The sequence below is a fragment of the Gymnogyps californianus genome, chromosome 3 (genome assembly GCF_018139145.2).
Source record: "Gymnogyps californianus isolate 813 chromosome 3, ASM1813914v2, whole genome shotgun sequence".
NCBI lineage: Eukaryota > Metazoa > Chordata > Aves > Accipitriformes > Cathartidae > Gymnogyps > Gymnogyps californianus.
This window is the reverse complement of record NC_059473.1, coordinates 24,049,252-24,070,577: the sequence shown is the minus strand read 5'-3', so window position 1 is coordinate 24,070,577 and position 21,326 is coordinate 24,049,252. Positions and strand designations below refer to the sequence as shown.

The following is a 21,326-nucleotide window of genomic DNA, read 5'->3' as shown; positions in this document are numbered from 1 at the left end:
GGGTTGCACCAACCATTTGGAAAGAAATTTTACGAGAGAGAGCATTGTTTCTTATTTGATAACAATCCTCAAATTTTTACCAATTTGGCAGGCTTTAAAACTGAGGCATGTACTTGCCTCTTTCTCCTTATGAACACTTTGCATTGTAGTGACTGAGATGCAATGTCTTCCTTCCATGTAAGAGCTGTAATAGTTGTAAGGACTGTGAGGAGTAGTATTGCTAACTAGAATCTAGCTGAAAATGTTTCTTGAGAAACTTCATTATCGAAGTTTCTGTTGCATATCCCAGCAGAGAGCTCTATCTTGTTATAGATGTCTCTCCTCATCTTCTAATACCCATCACTTGACTGACTTCAGCTTTGTTGTTTTTAGGATTTCCTGTGGACCCACGGAAAGTCCTAATAGTAGCTGGCCACCACAACTGGATAGTAGCTGCCTATGCCCATTTTGCTGTTTGCTACAGGTATGAATATAGTTGCTTGTCAGGTTACAGGAATCTAAAAAAAAATACGATAATTTGCTATGAGCAAAGCAAAAAGTTTGCTTTACTCTGAAATGACAGTAGATCACATGTATTCAGTCTGCTCCTATAAATATGAGTTGCTGCTTTTGTTCATGCAAATAAACTGCTTGATAGGAACTCAGATTTTGCTGCTTTGATGTCAATTCTTGATGCCGTTGCAAAAGTAATGGACTCCAATTTAACTGCTTCAAAAGCCTGTTTTAAAGAAGGTTTTTAAATGAAAGATTCATTTAAAAAGTTCTTCCTACTATATGGGCTTGAAGACAGTCTGTGAGGTTAGACCATCAAAGAACTTGAAACAGTTAATGGATTTTTGCTACGTAAGTGATGTACCTTGTCTTAAACTTCAGGTTTTTTGGCTTAGCAGAACTGTTAAGCACTTGCGATTTCACCTGGATGGCTGAGAAGTGTCTTTAAATGTCTAGTAAACAAACTGGCTATTTTTTAAGATCCAATGAAGATAAGTAACACTTTCATATTACAGAAGCTGTTTTTAGTTCGCATCTGGTAGTCTTGATTTAATTGGTGGCTGTCTTTTCAATGGAAAGTAATGTTTTAACACAAGCTGTTGCCAAAAACAATCTAATGCTGGTGTCGTAGTGTGGTTCAGAAACAGAAGGGAGAAAAAAAGAGTGTAATGTGAATAGCTTCTTTCTGGTTACTGCCAAGCTGAAGCCATAGTTTGCTGCCTTTTTCGCTATATAGAATACTAATTTACTTGCTTAAACTTTGTAACTTAAATCGCATCTAACTTGTCTTTTGTATTCACCACTGCAATTTGTTTTGCTTTAATTTGTACTAAATGTGGCTTCTCTTGCTCTACTTAATGTTCTTGTTTTCAATTATGCTTAATATGGTCTGACTGGAGAAAAAGGCAATGATTTGCAATTGTCTTTGTGCTAATTGTCCCCTCCTTAGGATTTTATCTATCTCTGACTGTTTTCCTTGGATGCTAGCTCACTTTAAGTGAAAGATTCTGCCTCTTTCCTGCTTGGTAATCTACTTAATGAGACTTGTTACCATTGAACTTAAGTCATTAGTGATGCTTTTGATGAAGCATGTCAGACTTGAATGGTTGCTGACAGATGGCGCAGGTCAACATGCCAATTTAAAGTGCTGCTTTTCTTCATAGTGACTCAAGGTAGCAGTCTTGTCTTGTTTCGAATATTTTTTCTCTTCTGGAACGTGAAGGAATTCTGGGGATACAATGGTGGAATTTTTCCTCCTCCATTCTGTTCTTATACAGCTTTTGGTAACAGTTTTTTCTCCTCTCTGCTGTATCTTAGTACCTGTCTGTTTTTTATGGCTTGGCAGGTGAATTTGCCTAGACTTTTTTGAATATCTAGTGTTTGAGGAGACAGCATACACTTAAAACTACTTCCCTCTACCCACAAATTTAAATATAGCTTGCTTATATGGTGTTACTATGGTGCAGTCAAAATGATGTGATTTTTAAGATTCTTGTCAGTATTATTTTAATGTAAGAGCAACATCTGAATTTTAGCCAGAATCACTTCTCAAAGTAAGTGGTAATTTGTAGTGGACTGGACAGTGAGTCCCATGCAGTAAGAAATGAAATATATTCAGATATTTAGTTTTGTGACTTTCTTTTAGGCTGCTCTACTTAAGATAATTATTTTAGTAAAAAGCTACAGCAAAGCACAATGCATCCTAAAGATAGTATTTTTTTTTCCTTTGAGGTACAACAGAAGTTTTTAAAATTTGAAAATAAAGCTTGTGAGAATGTCTTGGTTGCATTCAAAGGCTTATGGCTATTGCAGTCCTGCTCTTAAGTCACTTCACTGCAACTTCTGCATGCTGTATGGGTAGAGCACAGTGATCTGTGATGCTTCAGCTCCAGGCAGTATGCAATGCTGAAGTGAAAGAATAGCAACAATGGCAAAAGATACTAGATATGTTTCTGCTTTCCATGTTAATTTTTATGTAATTTGACTGCTGAGATTTAGTGTGCTTTAGCTCAGTTGCAAAGTATCTAAATCATTGCCTGAAATTAAATCAGATAAATTGTGCTTTTCTGGAATCATGTAAGTCTTTAAAATTGCACAGGCAAATGATTCTCTAAAAGTGAAGCTTCTACTCGATTCAGTATTATCTGTTTACAGTATACCATAGACAGAAAATGCAACTAGATAGCACAGCTTTATGCTAGAGCATGCTTGGGTGTCTTACATGATATAGAAGATACCTTGCCTCTGGAAATTAATAGAGATTTCTTCTAAACTCTTAGCTGAACGTCATTCTCTAGCATTTGTCTAACCCAAGCTTTTGGCTTGGTCTTGTAACTTCTATATCAGATGTGCTTATAGGAGGAAGAAGCCCAGGACAGCGCTCTAGTAGCTGCAAAGCACTGAAATAATATGCAGTATCAGACTTCAAGGAAAAAAAATGCAGTTTTTGTAGTCTATGGTGCTTAACTGGAATTTGAAGTTTTGTGGCTTAGCCTGTAAGACTGGATCATCCACATTGGTTCAGGCTTAGACTGAGTTGTCTGTTTCTGAATCTCTAACCTCTGCTTCTGTTACCTCCTTTGCCCTTCCAGAATCAAAGAGTCGTCTGGGTGGCAGCAGGTGTTCACGAGTCCCTATCTGGACTGGACAATTGAGCGAGTGGCTCTCAATGCTAAGGTGGTTGGAGGACCTCATGGAGACAAGGATAAGATGGTTGCAGTTGCCTCGGAGAGTAGCATAATCTTGTGGAGCATTCAAGATGGTGGTAGTGGCAGTGAAATTGGTAACTATAATTGTCTGGGTTTTTTCTTTTTTTGTGTGTGTTTAACCAGAAAGAAGTCTGTGACCTTATTTTGAGGTATGTATGATCTGTAGTGCGCAGTATTCACTTTCACAAAGTGACAAAACAAGCTGTAGTACCGCAACCTATTAGAGCATATTAACTTTCTTCTCGGTCATCCTTTCTCAAAATCAAAAAGATGGAGAATAAAAAAGTAGTCTGTTTACTGAACAGATACTAACTATACTTACTGTTCAGTTTGAGTTTTTGTGCAAAGATGCAAATTGAGAGTTAAACTTTTCCCTGGACTTGCATTTGAATCTAGGCCATAGCACAAAGGAACTAAGTGTCTGAGATGGAAAGCTACAGATACTGAGAGATTCTGCTCTTTTCTTTCCTTTGTCTTATTAAAACCGTATTTTTACATGGAGATGATGAAAAGATTTCAGTTCTCTGTCAAATGTAGTTCATAAATGGAATGTGGAAGATGAAAATGTCTTCTTTTTATAACTTGGGTGTCTAGGTGGGGAAAAAGCACACTCTACTGCCCTAAGCATCCATGAATTACTGCTTGTACACCTTGGCACTGAGGGACACGCAACTAGGGAGGCTTTAGAAACAGCAAGAAGACATTTTCAGAAGTAAATATTCCTTGGTGCTGATCTGATGGCTTGTCTGACTCCCTGCTGTTCAAATACAGGGCGAATTTGGGAGGCAGTGAAGGGAACGGTACTAGGAACTTCCTCTAGCTTAATCTCTAGTGTTCGAATAACCACTATTATTCCAGTAATGTGTCTTTCCTCTGGCAGTGGATACTGCTAACAAAGTATGACAGCAATCTCCTTATGTGGACACTTTTCTCTGAAACTTAATGCTGAGTTAATTTGTTATTAGATGTATCTCCATAGTTGAAGTCAAGAGAATTAATGTGGTCATTAATTGAAGTCAAAATGACCAAATTCAAGTTTTGATCCATGTGCCTTTAAAGGAAGAGCTTCCTTGAAAGATGCTCAAGCAATTTCTAGCTATGTTAACGGCTGTTGCTTTTTTTCATGCTTGAATAAGTGGAAACACCAAGTCAGATTTGAAGATGGGGAAAGTCAAAGGTCTTGCATGAGATAATGCAGCTGTATACTGCTCTCTTACTTGTGACTCATAGAGTGCTTGTATATAATCATGGTCAGTAAAACAGAAAAGGAGGTTCCATTGTATTTAAAAAAAAAAAAAAAGTATGTCTAACAGTTGATTATGAAATACCTCTATTAAAGAGGTATTAAATATTGCACTTGAGAAGCCTTTTCTTCTGTTATGCTCCCCTTGACCAAATCTTAAAGGCAGGGAAGAGTTAGTGTGACAGCTGTACTCCTGTAATAGGCATTGCTTTAAGCACCATGCTATTACATTCCTCCTGCATTTTCTGGTTTGACCTAGCTGCTTGTGTTACCTTGGGATTTGCGATAAGATACATGAAGCAACATCTCAGATTTTTGGAAACCAAGTGCAAAGAGACACAAAAACCATAAGTGGACTTTTACTTCAAATAAAAGCTCTAAAATATGCCAATATCATAAGGTTGTGATAACTCAGACTGCGACTGAACATGGCAACAAAACTGAAGGAAGCACTTCTGCTAAACAGGCTGTATTGCATTGGAGTGACTTTGTGAAACAAAGGAAATGCTACTTGGGGCGGGGGAGAGCAGAGAGAGTGCCTACAGGATTGAATCTTTAGTCCAACTAACATTGACCAAAATGTACTGTTCCTCTTTTGGATAATAGGTCATGCTTCTTGATTTAAAAAAACTAAAAATGCTTGTGTTTAATAGTAATAACTTGAATATAGCTGTCTTGTTTCCTTGTAGTGGCAAATGCTTGCAATTTTGCTTTGTGTTAGAGATATAGTACATTGCTATCGTCTTGTGAAAGAAACTACTTGTTCCAAACAGTCGTTGGAGCCTGGCGACACCATCCTCAGAAAATTGTGTGGGCTGGCATCTTTGTGATGGAGCTCTCCCAGAGCACTCTCTTTCCTTTCAATATTACTTACATAAGACACTGCTGCTGGATTGCTGCTGTAAGCAGTATTTTACTGAGAGGGACCCTTAAGACAAGAGCCTGTCATTACGTATAGCATTGTCTCCCCTGTGGATGGGTCTCAAGATTGTTGAGCCTAAGCAGGACTGACACTTCAAATTCCTCCAGACCATTCAAGCTGTCTTCCTTGATTTCCTTGAACCTCATCCTTCTCTGAAGTAATCAATTCTAGTTGTTTCTGTGGATTTTTTTATTATTGCCTTTTTCATGTGCCCTGTGCTGCTGAATCTTATCTGCATCAGATGATTGTACTGTGCCCTGGAAAAGAGTTTAGCATCCTAATTAAAACATAACTATATGTTGAGCTTTCAGAGGTTCCTTCTTGGGGTGTAACAGAGGGCTGCATCTTGGTTGGGAATGGCACTCCGTTCATTTGAATTTGTCCACAACGATGTTGGGAAGTTTTCCAGCTGTTGGGTACTCTTGCTTTGAAGACATCTGTCTGGTGCACTTAAATTATATTAGTGAGGAGTAATATAAATATGTAGAGTAAGCAGTATGGAATGAGAAACTTGTGAGTGAAGCTTGACACTTGGTAGTGTAATGTATCCCCAGTAATAATGACTTTTGTACTTACCAGGCAGTAAAACTTAGCCTGGAATTACTTACAAACTGAATTACTTACAGGGCCAGTTTGCTGGACTTCATCGCTGGCAAACTTGGAAATGATCTCAGACCTTTTTAGTTTGCTGTAACTTTTAAGTACATGGTACAATAAATAGTACAAAATGTAGTATGCTATCCAAGCTTGCCGTTCAATTAAAAATATTCATATTGGATCTATGATGAGACTGGGAAGCTCTAAAGAGGGGACAGATTTTGGGAAAAGCTCAGATGTTAAGGTCTACTATAACCATAGTCATCAATGTCTGTCATGTTCTGCAGTGTTTTGATTTTTATTAAGTGAAATGTTCTTGATGCCACATTTGCTTTATTTGGAAGGCCAGCATTTGCTGGTAAGTCTTATCTTCCAGATTTTGAATAGTATGTTATGATTGGTGAAAGTGGTTCCCTATATAGTTTCAATTTTTAATAGCCTGTACTCTCTACTTGTGGACTGTAACCAAACTTAAAGATCTGGAGATGAAAAGAGAAAGAAAGAAATAGGCTTTTGCAGGCTGGTTACTTTTCCAGGTTCGAGTATTTCTGCTAGAAGAGAAATTTGAATGTATTCAAGTAGTGTCACATTGGGGTTGTTAAGTCTTTTCCCAAGAATAAGGATGAAGCCTTATAGCCATATTTAGTTTCTAAAATATGTTTTCAGACTACGTCTATTTGATTAGACTTCAAAAAAAAAAAAAAAAGCAGTGAGAACTTGTAATACTTTAAAAAGTAATTGCAAACTAGTATGGCATAAATTTGTCTAGCAAAAACCATGAAATTGCTCCTTCTTAAATGACACTTAATAGTCACAAATTAAAAAAAAAACACAAAACCAAAAAAAAAATCCTGCTTGCTGGAATAGGATTTTTATTTATTTTTTTAAATGCCTTAGGATGTATAAAGCCATTTGAGAACTTGATGGCTGTAGAAAAATAAGGAATGCATATTTCGCATGCGCTCTTCTTCCTTCTCTTGCCTCCTTTCTCCTTCCCAAATAATGATTGCATCAGCAGAGAAGACATCATGCCGCCATTTAATTTAATGGAACCCAGTTTGCTGCTTGAATGGTACCTCACCTAGCACACTGCAAACCCAGTTTTGCTATTCTTTACTTGCTACTGTAGTAAATGTGACATATGATAATAGTGGAGCGATTCCATTGTTACTGTTTTTTTCTCTTTATTTTAGATGAGCTTCATAGACTCTTCATTTTTTGTAGGAGTGTTCAGTCTTGGAGTCCCTGTAGACGCTCTCTTCTTCATTGGCAACCAGTTGGTGGCTACAAGCCATACAGGGAAAGTAGGAGTGTGGAACGCTGTGACTCAGCATTGGCAGGTGTGTTCAATTCAATTTTCCACATCACTTTTAATAAGCTGGTCTGTCTTTCTAGTAAAAAGAGAATAAAGTAATCTAAAAGCATGTGTGAAATGCTTGTCCCAGGGTTCTGAGCCCTGACTTGTGTTACGGAGTTTGCCACCTTAATATCTGACTATTGTGCCTGTGAGCAGAATGTTGAATTGTTTGGTAGTACTACCAGGCATGCTTTTCAGGCTTTCAAATATAAAAGGTTGTGGTGTGGTTTGGAGTAATAAATGTCAAGCGTGTATGTTTAAACTTCCTTGTGGATTACTAACTTTGTAAAAATTCACTAGGATCATAGGAAATAAAAATTGTGGGGAATGCGTGACGGATTGCATCATCTGAAAGAAGAAGAAAACAAGTTAAGAAGGCAGTCTGATATCTGGGGATCTTGAAAGTTTTTTACAATGGGAGGCTGCTCTTCAGCAGAAATATACATGGTGCTTTAAAGATGTCTGTCTTGCATGTGGATGCTTCTGGCTGCGCTGACTTTATTCCTGTTGTCAGAATGCATATTAAATAGAGAGATCCTTGGAGTCTGTATGAGTCTGAGAAAACAGTTGAGCATTCATGTGAATAACAAGGCTTGTAACACAGCCAGATGTATGTCTTTGTGGCACAAAACCTGGATGCAATAAAAATCACAAAATTGCCTTGCAAATCTCAAGAGGCAGAACTGACCTGAGGCTGCTGACTGCTGACTAAGTTCTGATTCAACCCTTAAGTGACAGTACTGCTAACAAATAGCACAGATAATAAGCATGGGATAGCACTGCTTCTGCAGCAGAGACAGACGTGTTAGTATGGTCTTGAATTAAACAAAACATTATTTAAAGCTCTGATGCCTTGCAAAATCTTCTGTTAAGAGACAACTTAATGCTATGTGACAAGCTGGCATTTGACAATATTTTCTAAAGGAGCAAGTCATAAGGAATAAAAAGCGATGTCCCATTCATCTTCTTTGTTTCCAGGGGGAGCCACAGAAATCTTTCTGATCACATTAATAGTTCCTCAGTTTGACTGACTCTTCCTTTGGTGAAAGGTTAGAAGATTAGAAGATTAGAAAATCTTTAAGAGGGGCTTATATGCCAGGATGTCCTAAAAACAAGTTTTTTGTCTTTCTAATTTTATTTTTTTTCCTAGAGGATGAGAATAGCTCCCTTTGAAAAACCAAAACAAAAACCACAAAATCAAAACAACAAACAAAAAACAAAACCCAAAACAAACACCACCACCACCACCACCCCCCAACCAGTTTCAAGGTGCTTTCTGTACCTCAGGCTCTTCTGTTACTAAGGAGAGAAAAAAACCCATCTTCCTATAGATCTTCATCTCTCTTTAGAACACATTCTTCTTGAAGAACCCCGTAAAGACTTAAGTGGCAGGGTTGTACCTCTGATCTTCAAATTCCTCGTGAGAATACATATTTGTGTAACTGCTTTCCATGAGTTGCCCATAGCTCTGGACTTAGGATGTAATCATACTTGCTGCAGTGAGAGAGGTTTTGAGGAACAGAATGTGCCAATGCCCTATTTCAGACCAAGAACTTTGTTTCCTTTCAGGCTTTCTTTCCTGAAGCCTTTCTGAGTTCTACTTTAAGGAGGCTTAGTTTGTGCAAAGCTATCCTTCCTTACACTGTGATTTTTGTATTTGATGTATTACACCCTGTAGATGTAACTCTGACCTCTGCCTCTAATTGGTCCTCGCATCTTCTTCCCATCTTGGAGATGTGAGCAGACTAGCTGAGGTAGTTTCCCTAGTACTTATTCCTCTGGCAATGTTTCAGTTGCATGCAACGAGGAGAGGAGGTTGTGGGTGCTAGATACATCAGTGATGAAATTCTTAGCATAGGAGAGCTTAAAGGAAGCAGAATATTTAGTGTTATAAAATAAGAGATGGCAGAAAAACTTAGTCTGCGAAGTGAGGATTCTCACTGGCCATGTTTTACCAGTGACTGTTCTATAGTGTTGCTCTGTTTCCTAATGAAAGTGCATATCTTGGCAGGTGCACCTGCTGAATCACCTCAGGTGTTCCTATATCTGCTGCAGAAGAAAGGACTCTCCTTGTTTTGTATGATCTCTCTGACCCAGTCAGTCAATCCCTACTGTCGGCAGCATTGTGGATCCTCTTGCTCAGACCTCTCCTTGCAGTTGGTATGTCTTCTGCAAGGTGATGAGTAAAGTGGTACATCTGTTGATGGGTTGCCTCTACCTTCATTAGTTTTGTAAACTTTTTGCAGATGGGCGAGCTGTATATACCTTTGAGCCACAGATCCAGAGAGCACACTGCACCTTGATCAATAGACTCTTAGATGCTGAGACTCTTTAGTTTCTTGCCTTTCTGCTCTTGTACTGCTTCTTTAAAGTAGTCTGGAAAAAGATAAATCTTTTGAAACCAAGTTCTGTGGCCCAGATCGTTAGATGCCTTATTTAATTAGGTGTAGTATGAGTTTTGACTGTGGGGAGGGTAGGGTACTTAAACAGCTGTATCTGAAAAAGTACTATGTGAAAGCATTGAGATCAAGAATAGCAATTCTTTTCAGTAATTGGAAAGGATCCTTCTCCAGGTCATTCAGTCATCAGTTATACAGGGAAAATCCAAGTGCTTTCCAAGAACAATTTATTTTTAGCATTGGGTCTGTGCTGAATTATGGGTGAACATAAGTGAGAGCGGTGTAGTTCTTTAAACAAAGAAAGGAGGGAAAGTGCCTCTTCCCCACCCCGCCCTGGGAAAATATGCAGAAGCTATATTCATCTTGCAGCCTTCTCTGTAGGGCTAAGTGATAGGCTTAGAATATGTTTTAGGGGCTTACAGACTATCCTTACGTTAGGAATGGGTACTGGTTTAGACTGCTAACTCTTTGGGGTGTGGGGAAGTTTCTTTGGTTGGTTTGTTTTGCTTTTATCCAACAGATTTGTTGTAGGTATTTTGTAAATGATTTTGCAAGTCTCTGAAGCAATCGGAAGGATGCTGCTGGTCAGAGAGAAATGAGAACTTAAGCTGAAATTTCCATGAATTAGTATTCAGTGTCCATTAAGCGGACTGACTGAAACATATGGACTACAGGAGAAAGGCTATGACTTTGTGCATGTTTGAGTGCTCTGGATAAAATGGCTTTTGGCTTTTTCTTCCTCAGGGCTGAAGCAAAAAAGAACTGCTTGAGGTAGGGGATCATACCTAGGATAAGCTAAACTTTTTCTTTGCTTGAGATCTCTGTCCTACTTGAAGGGATAAGCATTCCTTTTGATCCTAGAGGGCAAAGAGACGGCATTCTTAATCCCTCACCTGAAGTTGTAGACCAGTAGGTAAAATATGACAGGGCTGCCTTCCAGTTCACTTGGTGTAGATGTGTACTGGAAGTGGGAAATTGTAATGGGACAGGAATTTTCTTCCCCTCATCATACATCTGCCAGAGGCTGAGATCTCCATAGAGGCTGGCAGAAGGGCACAATAACTGGGGTAAAGGAAGGCTTAGAGAGGTAACATCTAGTTCCTTTGCCCAGCAACCTCTTAAGGAGTTGTCAGAAAGGGAAGAAGGGATAGGACAGAAAGTGTGAAGTACGCTCATTTTTGCATATTGGAAAAAAATTCCTCTTTTGAAGATGTCGTTTAGCTGCAATGCTCTAAGCTTTGTGCCTTCATATGGAGAAGGATCTTCCAGAGCAGTTCTGCTAATTTGTCTGCGTGCTTCTGCTGAACTCCATGACTTAAGATCCGGTTTGGTAGAGGAATGTGATCTACCAGCAGTACTTTAAGAATGCCATTGTATGTGCGAGTAAACGCACAACAGCTTCAGATCAGTACCAAACTCAGGTGTTCTTCAACAAAATGTACCAAAAATATCTGAAAACTGAGAAAATAGCAACCTAACTTCTTGATTTGTTTATTTTTATTTTTTTCCTTTCTGTTTGCACCAGGTTCAGGATGTCGTTCCTATCACAAGCTATGATACTGCTGGGTCTTTTCTGCTGCTAGGCTGTAACAATGGCTCTATCTACTATATAGGTAAGACATGGGAGCAGGGCGAAATAAAAAGGAGGTGGTATGAGCAGCTTTGTTCTTAAGCTCTTTAGTTGGTCTAAGTTGTATTGGAACAACTCTGTCTATTCAGAGTAATAAACAAATGTCTCATCCCCACAGACATGCAGAAGTTCCCATTGCGAATGAAAGACAATGATCTTCTAGTGACAGAATTGTACCATGATCCCTCCAATGATGCTATAACAGCGCTCAGTGTCTACCTCACACCTAAAACAAGTCAGTATTCTATCACTGTCTCTTCAGTGAGAGTCTGTTGCAGATGTGGGTTTTTTCTTTTTAGATGGACTTTTCCTGTTGCTGCATATCAGGGCTAAAGCAGACAAGGTAGCCCTTGACATAAACAATGAATTTTTCTTCATTTAATCATTTTCAAATGAATGATGAGCACTAGGTGTAACTGTTTCCCCTTACATCTGTACATATGCATAAATAGGTACATGTACTTACATGTGTGTGTGCATATACTTGTACATCATGCATTATACATTAATGTATAATGTAGTAACATAATGCATCATATATTAAGGCTTGTGTATAATGTACCTTTGTTGGTTTTAAGTCTTTTACACCAGATATGCACTTAGATTATGAATTGTATTCACTGAAATAGTTTGTGGTGAACTGAGGGGGAGACAACCTTGCTGTTGCATCTAACCTTGTAACCAATATACTAAAAACCATTTCCATATGCAGCTGAATGATGCTTAGCTATGGCGTCTATACACCCTTTTGTAATCACAGTGCAGCTATCTTTTAAATTAAAACAAAACAAAACAAACCCACCCACCCTAAAACAAAGCAAAACCCCCCAAAAAAACCAAACTGGGAGAAGGTGATTACTCACATAACTATATTGATACCACAGTAACCTTTTTAACTATAGCTCTCCCTGCTCTTGCCTTGCTTTCCCATTTGCCTCCCACTAGGGCAGAAAAATAAATGGTATGTGGCACGTATTGACCATATCACTGTGAGGAGTGCCAAAATATCATATGACTTTATCCATCTCTTCTTTTACTTCCAGGATGGAGGAGAGAATGGGAGAGAAGGCTGTTGTTAAGACAGTGTTGAAGAGTGTAGTATGGAATTGAACAAACGTTGGGTTTTTTTAGTGGCAAAATGTCCTCTCTGTTCATGGGAAAATAATGAGTAAACAGTGTTTAAAATAAATATCTATCTTACTGTGGAAGCTTGGAAATACTATTTTCTACTGTCTCATTCCCTGGCCCCAGTAAGACAAGCTTTCATTCCTGAGGGGAACAACTGTGTTCTTGCTTATTTTAGGTGTAAGTGGCAATTGGATTGAGATTGCATATGGCACCAGCTCTGGAGCAGTGAGGGTGATTGTACAGCACCCTGAAACAGTTGGGTCTGGGCCTCAGCTCTTTCAGACCTTCACAGTTCATCGAAGTCCTGTTACGAAGATCATGCTCTCAGAGAAACACCTTGTGTCAGGTAATCTTCTTTTCTGTGCACAAATTTGTATTGGCAGTTCCCTCCTCCTGAGCCATGAAGTATTTGTGTGCATTGCTTTATAACTTGCATTGTTCCCACATGTGATAGAAATGAGTTGGACAGATTTGGGGGTGGGGAGGGGCTAGATTGGCTTGGATCCTCTTTCTTAAATTAAGCATTCTTCAAAACCTTTAGCAGTTAAAAGGCCTAGGTTTTATTTGACCAGCTACTGGAACAACTAACTCTTTCATTTGTGTCTTATTCCGAGGTTGCCATTTGTGGAAATAAAAGCGTTTGTAAACAAATGTATCCCTGTCAAGTCTTATTGTTGTGGGCAGGTCCTTGAGGACTTGTCTTCTTTTAACAGCCTTTCAGGAGCTTTCTGGGTTGCAGCAAAGTGTGCAGCATCTCCTCTTGGGCCCTAGAAAAAGCCTTCCCATGGCTGCAAAGGGCTGTCTGTGTTTCTTCTTTTCTCAGCAGTCTCCCAGTGTTAGTTGTGCTATCCTGTTTGTCGTTTCTTATGCTCAGGAAAGTGTCTTGCTTTCAGGGAAGATGCAATCAGTCCTCCCTCTGTAAGAAACTATTTCACCCAGAATCCAGCAACCAGGGCATGGCAGAGAACAGATTTACTTTCTGCTGCTATCCAATTTTTTTTAAAAAAGGAACAGGAAACATGGTATCCAATTATACCGCAAACAAACAGCCCAGAGATTATCTGTTCCCCTGCAACTTGGTGCTAAACCCTCAGTGCCAGGAAAGGGCACATCTGTATGTAGAAAACTGAATAACTGATGAATGAAATAGAAGAGCACTATTGTGTGATGAGGGTTCTGCTGCCAGGCTGCTCACATGACATGTCTTGTCCTAGTATCTGCACACAGAGGATTGAAGTGTGCTGTAGGCTACTGGTGCTGACTCAGACCTTAATGTTGTGTTCCACCTGCCTCAGTTTGTTTCTTGCATTTCTGAGGGAAGAGCCAAAACTAATAGAAAACAGGACATCAGCAACAATTTGTAGATTGTTAGATAATTGTCTGGAGATGCTATGTGACCTGACATTGACTAAATTCCGCTTGATCGCTCAATCTTGAAAAACTATCATATAGAAATCATTAGATAAACTTAGCTCAAAAGTTTTGTCATCCCTTGTAAATGTTATTGTACATCTTTTCCTTTCTAGTTTGCGCTGATAACAACCATGTACGGACATGGACTGTGACTCGGTTCCGGGGCATGATTTCAACTCAGCCAGGATCAACGCCTCTTGCATCATTCAAAATCTTATCCCTGGAGGAAGCAGAGAGTCATGGCAGTTACTGTTCTGGAAATGACATTGGTAGGGTGTCTCATAAATGTGCTGTGCTGAGCCTGTACATTCACTGGTCTCATAAAGGTTTAACAGACCTTCAACCCTATAACATGCAAGTCAGCTGATCAGTGTAAGCTCTTATGTACTGCTTTCCCCTTGAAAAGATGGCAGGGATCTGTAAGATTGACCTGGAAGTACTCACTATTTAGGCTGTGTAGAGTGAGTACACTTAAAGGGCTTACTCTGCAGGTGAGAAAAAGGGAGGAAAAACTTTCAAACACAGATACTATACCTCTTGCTTGAGCAAACTGATGTAGCATTTCAATTTTGGTTTAACTAGAGAGTGACAGAAAGCACAGGAGACTGCATTAAAGCAGATGAGTGTAGCAAGGTTTGGGTCTACTGAAAATTCCAGTTCACTGTCAGTCGGGGTTAAATGATGCACATGTGAAAAATTCTTAAATGAATTTGAAGTTGTGACAAAGTTTAGTGAAGCCTTGAAACTGCAGAGGCAAATGGTGCTAGCACATTGCTATAGCAAGATACTGAAGGAATGCATGTCGGTAAATATGGGTAAACAGGTAGTCTAGATTCCTTTGTGGTCTGAGTCTTGCAAATAAACCTTTGATGAATAGGATGCCCTCTGAACACAGAGTGGGGTCAGTACTATGGCAAGAAATCTGATTAAGCCTTTAGACATCTAGGAGCTGCAAAATAAGAAAGTACTTATAGAGGCCTAATGTAGAGTCTGTACTGACATAGTAATTCCTCCAGGAACATGCAGGAAACTCAAGAATGGGTGTCCTTTAAAACAAAAGAACAAAAAAGATTGGTGTCTGTAGAGGCTTCTAGCCGCTGGATGGCTTTTTCTAGCTATTAGTCGTCTTTGGTTCCCTGGTCCTGATGCTTTAAAATTGCAGTGGTCATACTAATATGAGTTTGGGTCTTCTGGACTGTGTGGGGAAGAGGGTGAGGGAATTGAAACAAACAAACAAAAAAGGGATCTTTCTTTTTTTTCTCTAGGACCCTTTGGTGAACGTGATGATCAACAGGTGTTTATCCAAAAAGTTGTTCCCATCACTAATAAGCTGTTTGTAAGGCTGTCTTCAACTGGGAAAAGGTACCTCCACGTTTCAGGTTTTAAGTGGGAAAGGAGCAGGACTATTCAGGTGGCGGGGTCTCCCATCCCTTGGGGATGCATGCAGTTGCACTTAGCAAGCCTCTAATGTGTTGACAGCTCTGGCTGAACTCTAGTTTGTGTGTAAGTAACAGAACTGTACTTAGTGATCTACTATAACCTAGAAGCCAAATTGCATTTTGAAAAATGTGATATCAGAGACTCGCTTCATGATGGCTTGCCTGCTGAGCTCACAAAACAAACGTTTGTGTGCCTCTACAGAATCTGTAACTCTCAGCCGTGGTACCATGCTAACATTAAATTTCAAAACTAATGCCGAAGTTGCTGGTGGCAGGGATTATGCTGCTCACAAAGGTAGACAGGGAAACAGTTTCTCTCTTCCTTTGCACTTGTCTTTGAAGATATTAGAACCTTTAAAACTGAGAGACTGTCTTCTAGGTCAGCTATACAATTATTTACTTAGGCTTGACTTCATAATATTCTACTACGTTGCTGCCAATGCAGTAAAAAATTTTGCCAAATAACCACAGCTGCTTTTCTTCCTGTTAGGCTAGGAAGATGGCAAGAGATCAGAAAAGATGGTGCATCTCAGTTCTATGCTGCTTATTATTCTTGCATCTTTTGCCTAATAACTTTGAATCTGGGTGAAAATGTTGATGCCTTAACACTATTGGCATCTGAATTGAGGACAGAAGCCCTGTGGATTACTGATGTGCTGTTTTGTTTTTTTTCTTGCTTCAGGCTAGATTTGTATGTAGTGGAGAGTTTTATTAGATGACTTATTTTGGCACTTCTTGGGTAAAAAGCTCAGTACAAGGGGCCAGTGAAACAGATTACCCAGAATACGTGAGGTTCTGGTGTGGAGTCTGGCTTAGCAGCTTAGTTTTGGGAGTCCTTTTCCTCTCACTCTGCACATAAGCTTCTAAAATAAAGGGAAAAAAGTGATGGAGATCTGCCATGTCAAGTGAGATTGCAGTTGTCGTAAGACAAAAGTTGTCTGTGTAGATAACCTTGTATTTATCATTCTTGGATTTTTTTTGCATATCTTTTATATGGTTAAATGTACTGTTTCTGCAGGTTAGTTTCCTCAAGTGTCTAGCATGTGAAGGGGCTAGTTGCTGTCATTCTTGTGAAAGCCTTAGGTTTCTAATCATTGCAAACTGAAAATGGACATCGAACATACGGGGGTTCCCTAATAAAAATAAACAAGGGGTAAGACTGCAGATGGATTGAGGGGGAAGGTACTGTCTGCAGCTGAGCAGCATGCTGGTCATGCAGGGCAAGGAATTTTGTCTGGAAGAAAGGTCTTTTTCTGATGGCAAGTTTGGTGCCTTCTCAGAAAATGAAAACAGTACTGACTTTACTGGCCAAACTCTGACAGGTGCAGTTGTTTTGGTAACCTGGGGTTTCTCTTCCTGTAGGATCTGTGAGATCCAGGCAGTTGACTGCACTACCATCTCATCATTTACCGTGCGAGAATGTGAAGGATCCAGCAGAATGGGCTCCCGGCCACGCCGCTACCTCTTCACTGGGCATTCAAATGGCAGTATCCAGATGTGGGATCTGACCACAGCTATGGACATGGTTAATAAGAATGAAGACAAAGGCAAGTTGTGTTATGCTAGGACTGTGGTGTGGTTCTTTTTCTGTCCTCACATGTGCATGACTACAGTAAATGGACGTGGCACTAAGAGCTGTCTCTTCCAGATGTTGGCGGCCCCACAGAGGAAGAGTTGCTCAAGTTGCTTGACCAGTGTGACTTGAGTACGTCTCGCTGTGCCACACCCAACATCAGTCCTGCCACCTCAGTTGTTCAGCCAAACCGGCTTCGGGAATCTAATTCCAGGTAAGTCACCAAGGGTGGCACTGGCTGCAGACACCAAAAGTTTTACCTACCTTCAGGTAGGCAAAGAGTGGTTTGGTGACCTGAATGCTGTAGCTGAGCCCCTGAATCCATGCCCTTAAGTGTCTTGAGCTACACAGACATACTCCTCGATTTCTGTTGGTTTATATGTGTGCAGATTGAAGTATCCTATGAGAATCTGAAGTGATCTGGAAGCCCTTGTGTGGGTGTTGTGATGAGTATATTGTCTTAGTGGGAGTTGCAGTGGTGGGCGGGAGCAGGGTGTGCAGGAGAACTGGTGCTATTCTCAGCCTAACATCTGCTTTTCTCATCCTTGGTTGTTTTTCTTTTTTGAAGTCTCCAATTGCAGCACCATGAAACAATCCATGAAACGGCTACGTATGGTTCTGTGCGGCCATACAGAGAAAGCCCCCTATTGGCAAGAGCAAGGCGGACGGAGAGCTTTCACAGTTACCGGGACTTCCAGGCTTTTAACTTACCCAGCAAAAGCCCAACAGAAAAGGCAGCTGCTGCAAATGGGAATTCAAGCCAGACAGAGGCCAGGAAGGCAACAGCTGAGGGCAGCGCGGCTGAGAGGAAGGCAGTCCTGACAGCAGCACCTGAAGTGCGAGGCACAGGCGTGACAGATGCGGGTGGGTGTTGCAGTACAGAGGTTCACCGTCTGCCAGAGAGTTCTCTGGATCTCAAAAGAAGAGGACCAGAAGAGGAGAGTGAAGCCAAAGCAGAAAGCAAAAAGAAAATGGGGTTTGAAGGAGCTGGCTTCCTGGGAAGGAAGAAAGTGCCTCTCCTGGCCTCTGCACCAGTCCTTGCTGAAGGTGGGCCTGAATTACCTGGTGCGGCTTCTCCATCACCTACGAAGACAGCTGCTTCACCACGTCACCGGAAGAATGACTCATCCTGCCAAGACTATGGCTTGTGAAAATGTGACTGGTGGCAAAGATGAGGTGCAGGTGCCCTCTGGCTGGTAGCAGGCTTAATATTACATGCTGTGGGTTGTTTCTTGAATGGGACTTTGTTCTGATACCCAGAATGAAAATTGTAAGGTTATGAGAAAGTACCTGGCTGCTGCCAAACCTTTGAAGAGTTGTCCACATCAATGTGTGGCTTTATGTAACGCTCCAAAATGTAGTACGGTACTTGGTCCAAAATATTGTTGTGCATTCTTGCGTAAATGTGGTCAGGCATGTGATATGTTGTGATTATTTTTGTTTTGGGGGAAGGGAGGGTGCTAAAGGAATACTTGGTTGCTCAGTGGAAGATGCCTTTGAGACGCAGCCGCACATTGCTGTGCAGAGCTGCTGCTGTCTTGGCTGGATTTTGCCTAATTCACAGGGCTGCCTCTGTAGTCTTGTTTTATGAATGGGATCCTTGCTCTGTATGCTGCTGTCTGAAATCTGAAATGTTTTGTGCAGGTTAAGGAGGAAGCTATTCAAAATAGCATATTATTTTGCCTCTTAGTCCAAATAAATTGCCAGAGGAGTGTTGCTTGTGCTTTCTGAACATGTGTGGTATCAGATGATGGGTTTTGCTGATTGTGACTGAGACCATGCATAAAAATATGCTTGGCAGAATACACAGAACTGGCCGTCTCTTGAGGGCTTTCTTGTCACTTTCTCTGGAAAAAGGACAGAGATGAATATGGGAGTAGGTTTCCTGTCATGGTATAATAATTCTCAATTACAAGTGCCTTGACATGATACTTCCTACCTGTGTTGCACTGGCTGCTTGCTGTTTGCTCCTGGTTTACTGTGGGTGGTGAACAAATTTTATTGCCTGTAGATTAGTAATACGTAAGCAAAAGGGAAGGCTGTGACAGCAAGTGTTTAATAGGGGGTGGGTTAGGAGGTTTTCTACCTCTGAAAACGCATGCATGGAGTTAAGCGTTAATTAATGGCCTGCCTTTTTTTTTTTTTTTTTTTTTTTTTTAACTTGAGCCAAGAGGGTGGGGAAGAGGGAGGGAGAGAACTCAAAGGTTAAAGCAACTCCGTAAGAATTCCTTCATTTGCTGTTTATTCACCTGTGCATGAACACAATTTTGTGGTGGAGCTTTGTCAGACCAGGAGAAGACATGGCTATCCTGCCATGAAGGCCCTTTTTAGCCACATGCTGTTTTTTGGACAGGTAAAAGACTTTTCCTTACCAAACACGCTGCCCCCCTCCCACCCCCACAACCCTCCTCAACTGTGAAAGCTGGATGAGAGACAAGGATGAGAGCCTCTACCTTCACAGTCTTCTACTACTGCATGACTTAGGGATTTTCAAACTGTTCTCTTACCTTTCTGAGGTGTCAGTGCTAACACACGGTTTTCACTATAGAGTTAAAGAGATGGTGAAAAAAAGGCCAACTTACCCCCCCACATCCCCTCCCAGAAACAGTTTTATCTTTTAACTAGTGGGCATGGGGTGGGGACCAGCAGCCCTGTCCCCTCCCCCAAAGGCCATGCAGGCTGCTTTTGGCAAGTTACCCACTTTCCATTTTCTAGAGAAGGTGGTTGTGTTCTTCAGAGGTGGGTGTCAGTGAACGTCGTGTGCTCCTTAGTGACTGTGCTGAAGCCTTTGATGACGTTGACAAGATCTTCTTCATCTACATACTGTTAGGAGGGGGGAAAAAAAGCATGTAAGTCAAAATTGTACCAGGCTAAAGGAGATTCCTTCATTTCTCTTTTCTCCTGCCCCCTAAAAAACTGAAATAGTCAGATAAATAAGTACATTTCTACCTCTCTACATGTTTTCCCGTTCCTCACAGCGTGAGGTAAGAACCTAAAGCATTCAAGCACCTGAATCCAAACCAACTAGATTTCCATAATAAGCAATAAGTTGAAAAAAAAAAAATCAATTACTATATGTAATCTGACAAATGGTAAATAGTGTTTGTTACAGTGTGATGGGGAACTTGGAGAGATGAAAAAGAATACACGTTTACATTTTTGTTTTGTATAACAACCACATCACCTGTGATTTAGGTAAGATTTTGTTCTTCAAGCTTCTAACGGAGGGTCTGAGCTTCTTCCAGCTGCACTTACGCTAATGCATTGAACCAGAGAAGGAGTTGAAAGCAGGAGAGAAATAAACTGTTTCCATAGCGGTGTTACTGCAGATACGTGTCCTGGGCCACTTCAACCATTCAGTGTATTAATTTGCAAGATGGACAAAGGGGTGAACAAAACTTGCTGACAGCAGTAAGCTACTGAGTGTAATAAAGGGAAGAACTGAGCGAAACCGTTGCAGGAGGTTTGTTTGCAAGAGAGTAGCTGAGCAACACAGGAGCAGAGACAGACGGGTTCAGGGAAATGTAAAGCAATGTACAGAGCATGGGCAGAAAAGCCCGGCTTTGTATATATAGCCGCTGATTTTAAAAAGCAGCTGAGCTCATGCTGTCGGGGTTGTTTGCCACCAAAAGTGAGAGGAAGTTTTTGTTCTGCTCCTACCACTTCTGAAACTCATTAGACTATTCTGTAAACCAGTTCTACCATACCAATAGCCAGCATGTGTATGGGGGGGGTTGCAAGCTAAACCAAATCATGGTGTTAGCACAAGATAAGCAGATGGAACGAGAGCTTCCTCTCTTAGCATCAGGAAGCTGTTCTTTTGGCTAGTCAGATCATATAGAGGTACTCCCTGGGTGTGCTGTTAGTCCCCAAGGAATTAAATCGTGAGGAATGTGATAGCTCTGAGAAAATGACTCAAGGCTGAGTCACAATACCGCTGACTCGGGAAGTCCATGAGCTGCAGAGTGCAGGCTGGAAGGTTAACCTGTACCTGTAGGGATTTTGCCTAGAGCTAAGTATCACTGTCGTCTTAAGCCTTATCAGCGTCCTTGGTCCTGCTGTTACGGTCTGAGCAGGTACGGCAGCAACAGTAGTAACACCCCCGTACTGTGGCATGCCTATACATTCCAGCCCTTCTAGCTGTTTGGTGTACTGAAGGTGAAAGCCCAAGGGAGCTACCTGGATTTATGTGCCAGACCATCCTTCTCCAGTTCACTTTGCATTTTCATCAAGATCCACTCAATGATAACTGCACACTCCGTCTAACTTTGTTACTACCTCACGTGGCCTTCACCCCCATCTGTCCCCTTTTTAGGAACCTTATTAGTCAGCTTTTTCTGGGAGCAAACACGTCTCGCTGGCCCCCGACCCCCTTCCCACACATTTGCTCAGGGAAGGGTGGAAGGCAGGGGGGTTGAGGTTAAA

At 40.8% G+C, this 21,326-nt stretch overlaps 2 protein-coding genes across 3 annotated transcripts in view; one reads left to right on the top strand and one right to left on the bottom strand.

Moving 5' to 3' along the window:
- Positions 1 to 18,705, top strand: part of KCTD3 (potassium channel tetramerization domain containing 3) — a 28,291-nt gene extending 9,586 nt beyond the window's left edge. Inside the window, exons 8-18 of one of the 2 annotated variants that reach the window (XM_050893530.1) lie at positions 373 to 463; positions 3,084 to 3,274; positions 7,187 to 7,302; positions 11,244 to 11,331; positions 11,467 to 11,583; positions 12,652 to 12,822; positions 14,003 to 14,158; positions 15,155 to 15,251; positions 16,691 to 16,875; positions 16,977 to 17,115; positions 17,470 to 18,705. In XM_050893530.1, the coding sequence (XP_050749487.1) occupies positions 373 to 463; positions 3,084 to 3,274; positions 7,187 to 7,302; positions 11,244 to 11,331; positions 11,467 to 11,583; positions 12,652 to 12,822; positions 14,003 to 14,158; positions 15,155 to 15,251; positions 16,691 to 16,875; positions 16,977 to 17,115; positions 17,470 to 18,052 (1,934 nt within the window). In that variant the 3' untranslated portion in view covers positions 18,053 to 18,705. Of the gene's footprint in view, positions 1 to 372; positions 464 to 3,083; positions 3,275 to 7,186; positions 7,303 to 11,243; positions 11,332 to 11,466; positions 11,584 to 12,651; positions 12,823 to 14,002; positions 14,159 to 15,154; positions 15,252 to 16,690; positions 16,885 to 16,976; positions 17,116 to 17,469 lie in introns of both variants that reach the window. The other variant, XM_050893531.1, reaches the window with a different exon arrangement.
- An 870-nt stretch (positions 18,706 to 19,575) lies between these two features.
- USH2A (usherin) overlaps positions 19,576 to 21,326 on the bottom strand; it is a 396,109-nt gene continuing 394,358 nt past the window's right edge. The window contains 1 exon segment of the mRNA XM_050894852.1: positions 19,576 to 19,724. Within this exon segment, the coding sequence (XP_050750809.1) occupies positions 19,635 to 19,724 (90 nt within the window). The 3' untranslated portion in view covers positions 19,576 to 19,634.